General features: G+C 44.1%; 1 protein-coding gene across 1 annotated transcript; it reads left to right on the forward strand.

Moving 5' to 3' along the window:
* The first annotated feature begins 104 nt into the window (after positions 1–104).
* med10 (mediator complex subunit 10) lies at positions 105–1520 on the forward strand. Its single transcript, XM_058048068.1, has 4 exons — positions 105–413; positions 500–583; positions 849–951; positions 1027–1520. The coding sequence occupies exons 1-4, from the start codon at positions 292–294 to the stop codon at positions 1120–1122; spliced, it is 405 nt and encodes a 134-aa protein (XP_057904051.1). The 5' UTR covers positions 105–291; the 3' UTR covers positions 1123–1520.
* The last annotated feature ends 8127 nt before the right edge of the window (positions 1521–9647 follow it).

Genomic DNA, 9647 nt, shown 5'->3' on the forward strand with positions numbered 1-9647 from the left:
ATTGTGCAAAAGTGTACGCATTTTGCTTTAATTTGTGCTCTTGCAAAGAAACAATTTTATTTTGGACAGAACGACATTTTATCGCTTAATACGACAGGAAACGACATCCTCCAGTCGGGCATCACCATGGTAACAACCCTAAACCAGCAGGGATTGGCTGGTTCATTGCCGTAAAGCACCATTGCACTTTAGCTTTTGTAGCATCGGTGGCTAACACTGAGCCGGCGATTATTTGTGACGTTCTGGACCACTTTAAGTCATTCACCGCTTCGGAATAACATTCAATTGAAAATGGCAGAGAAAAACGAAAACCTGGAGGAACATTTGGAGAAGTTTGTGGAAAATATACGACAGCTTGGGATCATTGTCAGCGACTTCCAGTCGAGCAGCCAGGCGGGACTTAACCAAAAGCTGTGAGTCATATTCGATGTTGCACCTTGAAAACAAACTCTTTTACCAACGAATGGAAGTTATAACGATGTGGTTTGTTGATTTGCAGAAATTTAATGATAACCGGGCTGCAAGACATCGAGAAATGTCGCCAACAGCTTCATGAGATCAACGTGCCCCTTGAGGTCTTCGAGTGAGTCCGGACAACGATCGTCTACTTGTCTTTCGTTTATGCCTATATACCTTGTTACGTTTATTATTCTTATAGTTTAAGCACAGCTATACTTATATCAGACCCTATTGTGAAATCAAACAGGATCATACTTTAGCTTCCGGTTTCTTTTCAGCATAAACAAAACATTGTTTACCATCTGTACACAACAAAGTATGCAATACAAGGCATGCTTGCTGTTTACATTATTTGCGTCAAGTCTAAAACATTTGTGATTTTTCTGCAGATATATCGACCAGGGCAAAAACCCTCAGCTGTACACGAAGGAGTGTTTGGAGAGAGCCTTGGCAAGGAACGAGCAGGTTAAAGGAAAGATCGACACCCTGACGGTAAGAAATGATGCAGTGTGTCTTTTATGATGATATAATGATGCCAAGTATTTATTCGTTTTTGTCCCATGACAGAAATTCAAGAGTCTTCTCATCTCCGAGCTTGGTAAAGTCTTTCCAGAGGAGATGGCTAAATACAAGGCCATTCACGGCGATGACGGCCCTTCTTAGTGACTCCTGACCGTTCCACACTTGACCTTTACAATTTTAAGCCTTGCTTAAAGAGGTTGGCCCAAGGAGGATCCTCCCGTGATTGCAACCTAACTGAGCCAACATTCTTGTTCTTTCTCCTACGAGTTTATTTAAATGGATAGGAAAATGTATGCACATAATTGTTGCCGAGTTGCATGGACGTGTATTAGCAGCAGGTCTTTCCTGATTTGCCATGAAGCGGTTGTATTTATTTATATCTTTTGTACCGATTCCTACACCTTTTACAGTACATTATTGCTCAGGTTTCTGACAGCCATGGTAACCCTATGAATGCAGGCGTTGTTTGGTCTGACCTGTGCTCTGCATTTGTATCCCGTTTGTATTAAAAGTTTTGTAAGTAAACGATCCTTCATGGACTCATTTATTAGTTTTTTGATTTTTTGGTAATATATTGCACAGCTCCATGCTGTCACGCTGAGAGTTATTTTGATTACATGTTGTAGCTGTATTAGGATGTATTAGCAAACTATTAGGATGTTTGTAAAATAAGTAAAGACAGTAACATGAGTAGGGCGGCACGGCGGTCTAGTGGTCAGTGCGCAGACCTCACAGCTAGGAGACCAGGGTTCAATTCCACCCTTGGCCATCTCTGTGTGGAGTTTGCATGTTCTCCCCATGTATGCGTGGGTTTTCTCCGGGTACTCCGGTTTCCTCCCACATTCCAAAAACATGCCAGGTCAATTGGCCACTCCAAAATTGTCCATAGGTATGAATGTGAGTGTGAATGGTTGTTTGTCTATATGTGCCCTGTGATTGGCTGGCGACCAGTCCAGGGTGTACCCCGCCTCTCTCGCCCGAAGACAGCTGGGATAGGCTCCAGCACCCCCGCGACCCTCGTGAGGAAAAAGCGGTAGAAAATGAATGAATGAATGAGTAACATGAGTACGTGTGTTAGTAGGACACCTGCATGGGTCACATCGCATCATCCGGCTCCAGTGTCGCACGACTTGAACGGTAACTAAATCTGACCTGATGTGCCAACAGGGGACTGTGATGCTGTGGAGGACCGCCACCATCATAACACCTGGCATGGATGCTCCCGCTGAGGGTTCTGTGCCCGTCCCTCTGCTGGAGGAAGGAGACAGGCTTGTTATTGGTTTGTGATTATATGCAGGCTGGTAATCAAGGCAGCCCTTTTGAGGACCCCTGGACACACCTTGTTTGTCCTCAGAAGGCTGAGTGATGATGTTTCATGAAGACAATAGTGGTGTACTCCTCCAGTCTGAAGATGACTTCCACTCTTACTGTGATACATTATTGGTAGTAAACACTTTAAGCATCAAATATATGCACAGCAGCTTGTGTGACACTTCTCTGGTTGGTGGTGAGATGCAACTAGAGCAGTAGCGCCATCAATCCCAAGCAGCGGTGATCTAAGGTGTCTCCTGTCACATCAAGACAGCTCAGAGCGATGCTGACTCTTTCCTGTGTGAGAAAAACACCTTTTTCAAACCTGATGTGCTAACTTTAGTTACGTTTAAAGGCCAAAAACGTTAGTTTTTAGTTTCTGCAGATATTTAGCAATACATGTGATAGTGTGGCCTTTTTTTAACTGCATCCACAATATTTTGGGAATGTTTACATTAGGAATGTTTAAGTAACGGTGCCATCAATATTCCTGTGCTTCCTCATAAGCCCATAAAGGCACCATAAATCAGACAATCGCCCTTTGACCCCGCGAGTCCTTCCGGAGAAGACAAGTATTCGCACTACGGCGAATGACGCAGGCAACGGCGGTCAAGGACGCTTTTTTTTCCTCCAATCCAATAAGAGCGAGCGATGCAAAATTGAATTAGCTGCTGTTTGTATCCACTTTATGTGGCGCACACGTTTGTTTGGCAGCGTGTGGATGCGTGATGTCGCCAGTGATGTGTTAAGGTCGTCTTTCTGTCCTTCTTCCTCCGCATCTTTTTGTCAGCGTTGTATGTGACGTCTCGTTGGAATGATTGATGCGCAGGTACCCCCGCGCCCACAAGCTTGAAGGGTGCTTGAACACACAGAAGGACACAAGTTTAGCCAACACACGCTTTTCTCCTTTTGTCTAATTTCTGCTCAATTAGCCACTTCTGGGATTGGATCTAAATTGGAAGAGTATGGTGCAGCATCAGGTCAGGGAAACCACTATTTGAATCTCCCCCTCCTGGCCTTCTTGTACCCTTGGTTTCCTACCAGGGACACAAAAGCAGCATTTAGCTGCCTTTGATGCGATTAGCATAATGTCTTTTGGATGCTAATGCTAAATGGCTGAGAGTAGTCGCTGAAACCCACGCGATTTGTTTGCACGGGTGCAGGTCGACCTCTACCCCCCATGTCTTTTCTTTGCTTTGTGACCAGCGCCCGTCTCGCTTCGGCTCCGTGGCTGTCATTCACCGTCTCTGTGAGGGTCAGGAGGCGGAACCCCATCTTCCTTCTGTTGCATTCGTCACCACGGCAACACTCCGCCCTATTCCACGTCGCTCTTTGAGAGGGCTCATTGGGGCTGCACACAGACATAAAACAATACGAATTATATTGCTGATAATGATGAGTAACACCAGCATATGGTACGTTCATTGATCCATATGGATGCCAGAACGTCAACGAGTGATGCAACTAGAATGCCTTTTTACATTAATAGTGTGTGTGGTTTTGGTTAGTTGGTTCACCCATAAACTAATTTTTCTTCCCCGTTTGTCCAAATTGTAGTCCACTTGCATCGGGGCCATACAGTAGCTGACAGTTTGCTGACATTTTATGTCATCCTAAAGTATCCTACTAACATGCAATCGCTCCATCAAACTTTTCTACTTATGTTTGAGGAATATTGTTCTCTTTTTTTTTATAATGGAACTGAAAATTATGAGATAAGACAGTCATAACTAGGAGATAAAAACTCAAGATTGTGGGATATAAAGTCAAAATTATGCCACCTTCTTCACTGGAGCCTTCCTCACATCCAGTCGCGTCGCGGGTATGCTGGAGCCTATCCCAGCTGACTGTACACCCTGGACTGGTCGCCAGCCAATCACAGGGCACATATAGACAAACAACCATTCACACTCACATTCATACCTATGGACAATTTGGAGTGACCAATTAACCTAGCATGTTTTTGGAATGTGGGAGGAAACCGGAGTACCCGGAGAAAACCCACGCATGCACGGGGAGAACACAGAAACTCCACACAGAGATTCCTAAACGGGGAATGAAACCCAGGTTTTCCTGATCTCCTGACTGTGTGGCCAACACGCTAACACACTCGTTAGCGGTCCTATCCAAACTTGACGACTGACTGCTATTCTGGTTTTCTAATTGTAATTAATCTTTCTGAGAAATAGCCGTAGCTTGTCACTGACGCACACTTCACGCGCCATCTTTACAATCCATCTGCCCGCAATCATCTCCCCCACTGTCTTCCTGCGTCATATTTTGAAGCAGTGAGCCACTGACCCACGAGTGTCAGCAATCGATGCAACGGGAGTAAGAACAGATTGGGTGCGTCTGTGCTCGTGAGGGTGCCAATAATGGGATGATGAAGGCGTTAAATGAAAACCATAAATCAGAGCGACGGCATATGCCGCCTGATGTTCGCTCGCACCTGCCCACCGCTAAGGACCCCGTCGATAGCGGCGATTGACTGACGTTGTTTAAAAAGCACCACAGATGGGCATGAATAGGTAGAAAATGACAGTTTGCGTTGATGCTTTTGTTGCTCATCTGCATCACTGAATGTGTAATTTGCAGAGCAAAACAGGCCGTCATTTCCCTTTGGTTCTAATTAAGCCCGCACATTCTGTGCCTCAAGTGCTGCGATGTTAAAAGGTGACATTGTGAGCCCTGAGTGTGACATTTCTGACACAGCCTGGCGACTGATGTCGTCTCGCTGTCGAGTTGAACCCTCGTCTCTCATTAGTCAACTCCAGAAGATCCAAAAAGCCAATTAGCCGCCATATTAATGTGCTGCAAAACGTCTAAGACAGTGATGGCATCCGTTTAAAAGGTGCACGGGAAGAACATGAGTGGATCTTCTCACAGTGTGGTCATTGTCATGTCGCGGTTTTTGCCAGAGGGGGTTTTTTGCTCGAGGCGTTTTGAAAGGGGGTTGCTGGGAAATGAGTATTAGAGCTGAGCGGGGGAACTTAATTAAAGCACCGTTCCCACTGCTAACAAGTACAATATTAAACAAATGATTTAGATGAACACAAATGGGGGCGCCAATTCTTATAAACATAATAATGCCTAGTTGTGATTAACACCATGAGAGAGGTGTGATTATAGTGTTGTTTATTTGGCCATTGGTATCTAGCTATGCAAATGCAACAAAAAAAGAATAGAAGGTTTTTGACACTGAAAATACACAAAATACATCCATTCAGTAAATCATATCCTTTCCATCATGTGATCACAAAGGTCCAGAATGTTCCCCCACATGCCCTCAAAATACAAAATATAATTGAGGATGGAGTTTAAATCCCAATTAAATAAGACTGTGTGACATTAATAGGTGATGCCCCAAGTGGTGGAGTCAAATGTTAATTTGCTTGTTGAATATTTTAGCCTATAGTCAGCTGCTACCCATAACCCCCATTGTCACACAAGATGTCTTATATCCCAGTGGACACACACACACACACACACACACACACACACACACACACACACACACTATAAAACTCTCCACCACGCCCTGCCTTTGTTTCACCATTTGGCTTTAACTTCTGCTTTCCTACGTGACCCCCTGCAGAGGTCAACACATAAATGCCAAGCCGACACCCGCTCCCTACCCCCTTTTCATTCTTTGACCCCATTTAAGTGCTGTTCATACTTCATATGCATGGTAACCACTCTTTTCCAGGTTCCAGCTAAAAAAAAAAAACAACATACATTTTGGATGTTGTTGTAGACCGGGGGGGGGGGGGGGGGGGGGGGGCTGATAGACTCTTAACGGGTTTAAGGGTGCCGGATGGTGCTTGGGGTCAAATATAAGACGGAAGAGTGTGTTTAGATGGAGTGGTCACTGGATATAATTGACCATGCAGGCCATACGGTTTGTGGCTCGTGCTGACGTGGTCGCCCACGGAGGCAGATGTGGAGCCGCACCGCAACAACAACAAGAAAAGCTCATTAATCTCTGTCAAGGAGGATGTGTGTGTGTGTGTTTGTGTGTGTATATGTGTGTATGCAATACAGTCTGCCAGGTGGTTTTGCGTCAACACGTTTGTCTGATTCTCCTTGTGTGTTATGTACAGTGTGCATGAATGCCTTTTCCTCATGTATATTAATCACAGACAAATATTCACATTCATTATAAAAACAGTGTAGAAGGTAACACTATCATAAACATAAATGCTAAATGAACTGTCTAGGATTATTGAGAATTGAGAATGATTGAAATATGTTGTCGCTGGGCAGAAATGCCATGAATTGAGGAGTATATTGAATTGAGAATAGTTGTTCTCAAATGGTTTTGCCCCAGGACCCACCATCACCACTCAATGTCAAGGGGTGACACAAATTGCAGGAATCTTCTATTATCTTATATTTTAAAGGGGACCTATAATGCTAATTTTTTGGCTCTTTGTATTGACTTGTGGACTTCTATAGAGCAGCTACACACAATAAACAGCACACAAAGCTTTCGAGTCCTTCCAGAATCTGTACCTAACTCAGCAGTATTTCTTTGGATTTCGTGCTTCCTGTGAAAACGGTCTAATGTGTAATGTATTTCAACCACGGCCCGCCTCCAGGCACACCCACTCCACTGTGGTTGGTCACACTCACAAGTGCTAAGGACTTCCAGTTTGTGCTGCTAGCTACGAAACCAACTTTATAGGAGTTGACATCCATCTTAGAAAAATGGTATAAGCTATTCACTCCAGTCAAATGCAGTGTGTGTGTGTGTGTGTGTGTGCTTGTGTAGGTGTTTGGCGAAGTCGCCCCCACCCCCACCACACACACACACACACACACAAACACCAAAGGATGACTAAACCCAACCTACACTTGCCTTCTCAAAAGTAGTAAATCGACAAATGCAGCATTGAATCATCCTCCCCCCTTCCCCCTTGGTGCCCACCCGTCCCGCACACAACTTGTGTGTTCATCTGCAGGAAGAGTCGAGTTTGTCCTATTGAGAAAATGAAGTGAAGGCGTGGGAGGAAACACAAAACCGTGTTTGCCCACATTTTGTCTAATGACTCGGAGGAGGTCTTCGTGATCGGCCTTGAATGGATGACATTCATCTCTGCAATGAAAGTGAGGATAATATAACGCTAGTATGGCAACCTTGCATGCTAAGCAATGATTACTTTCACAAACACAAGTACACCAACAGTACACCAACTTCCCAACGGGACAATACTACATAAATAAATGTTGCATACATTTTAGCCTGGTCAGCGTTACAATCCACCGAAAATGCCATGAATCCTTAACTAAATTAACTAAACACAAGTGAGTTGGATGACCAGATTTTGGGGGTAAATGTTAATAATGGGGCGGCACGGCAGTCGAGTGGTTAGCGCGCAGACCTCACAGCCGGGAGACCAGGGTTCAATTTCTGTGTGGAGTTTGCATGTTCTCCGCGTGCATGCGTGCGTTTAATCCGGGTACTCCGGTTTCTTCCCACATTCCAAAAACATGCTAGGTTAATTAGCGACTCCAAATTGTCCATAGGTATGAATGTGAGTGTGAATGGTTGTTTGTCTATATGTGCCCTGTGATTGGCTGGCCACCAGTCCAGGGTGTACCCCGCCTCTCGCCCGAAGACAGCTGGGATAGGCTCCAGCACCCCCACGACCCTCGTGAGGAAAAGCGGTAGAAAATGAATGAATGAATGTTAATAATGTTAAAAGTTCCTATTATTTATTCACGGAATTGCGGTTCACTATGATCACTCCCACAATGACACTTCCTGTCGAGAAGGCCTTGTTCTGTTCTCATACAGGTTGGATGAGAGCCCTGAAAAATGTTCTCACAAATGCTCTTCTGGAAGAATGAGCAATCATATATGGGACTCAAAATCTTACTAGAAAAGCAGAAGCCGCACAGACCGGCCAACTCTGTATTAAATATTAAATTTAAGTGTTGTTCTGTCTGCTTTTATGATGCCTTTTCTCCAAAAGGATGCTTCTTTTTCTCCATATTCCTGGCTGCTGCACAAACACACAATGGAGTCATCCCTCACTCAGTGCAACGTATCTGTCCAATGCAGACCCAGTTAAGTTGAGTTCACTGTCTGAGCAGCTTAGCCATCAGTGACCACCAGTGGCAACACTGGCTTAGACGTTATGTAAGACTACGTCATGGAGCGGCGGCGAAGTGGACTTTTAAACTCACCCACAGCTGGGTGGCTACATGAGCATCTTTTTCAGAGATAATTGGAGAATGTTCAGCCAGCGATGGTGTCCTCAAGGAACCCCTCTGGGCACTGACTGTTTAGGGTGACTCACCAGTGAAGTCATTCAAGCTGAGAAGACACGACTACAATAAAAGGTCATGGAATATTTAGATTTTTTTTTTTGCATGTGAGCTGGACTATTTTTCCCCTTTCAAGTGCAAGAACGCACTCAAGTCATCCTTATAAATAAGATATTTTTTTTGTCATTTAGATGGATTGTAGTTCGGAATGTACAAGTATGGCACCTAGAACAAACAGAACACTTGGGGGGCAACAATTAAATTGTGTAGCAAAAGTGTAGCATGCACGAGTTTCACACCAACAACAAACATTTTCTAGCGCATGCAGAGGTAGATAAAGTTGCTGGATGCTGAATGGAGCTAGCATTTGAAGTATCATGAGTTGCCATTCACAAGTTTGGACACACTTCCTGATTAAATAGCACGAGGAAGTGAGTCCAAACTCTTGAATGTTAGTGTACATCCGGAGGTTGCCTACAGTCACAGTTGTTAATATTTTGTTATGTATTCTACCTACAGACCACAGCAGTTATTTGTGATTATAGACTATGAACCCGGTGACTACAGCAGGCGGATTGATGCGTGTTTCCTGCAAAAAAAGTCAAATATTTAGATGGATACAATTTTTTTTCTAACCAAACATGTTGAATTGAAGAATAATGAACTTGTTTTTACACTTGTAGGATAGTTAAGAATGCCAGCATGCGACTTGACATTTTGCTGTCACTGAGAATATGCGCTGTAAAACGGAAAAGACAATTTACAATAATACTAAAAATACACAAAAATAACCCTCCAGCAATTGACAGTATTTGCTACAGGTACACAGTAAGTAAAAAAAGAAACATCATGTCCTTTTACAGCATTAGGTGACATCCAAGTGAAGCAAATTAGGTCACAGCCAGCCATAGATACACAACACAGTAGTACAGAGAAACAGCATCCGCCGTAGGAAGGACATAATCCCTTCTCAAAGACTGCAGCGGCAGCTTTGCATTTTATCTTTCACCCCCTCCCTTCTACTTTCTCATTGATTCTTTTCCATGAACCCACTTTCACCCCCTGCCTGCCTTCACACAAAGAAA

The sequence above is a fragment of the Doryrhamphus excisus genome, chromosome 14, assembly GCF_030265055.1.
Source record: "Doryrhamphus excisus isolate RoL2022-K1 chromosome 14, RoL_Dexc_1.0, whole genome shotgun sequence".
Lineage (NCBI taxonomy): Eukaryota > Metazoa > Chordata > Actinopteri > Syngnathiformes > Syngnathidae > Doryrhamphus > Doryrhamphus excisus.

Coding starts and splice junctions, on each gene's coding strand:
- med10 (XM_058048068.1), top strand. CDS start 292: ATGGCAGAGAAAAACGAAAACCTGGAGGAACATTTGGAGAAGTTTGTG. Junction 414..499: donor GCGGGACTTAACCAAAAGCT/GTGAGTCATATT, acceptor GTTGATTTGCAG/AAATTTAATGATAACCGGGC. Junction 952..1,026: donor GAAAGATCGACACCCTGACG/GTAAGAAATGAT, acceptor GTCCCATGACAG/AAATTCAAGAGTCTTCTCAT.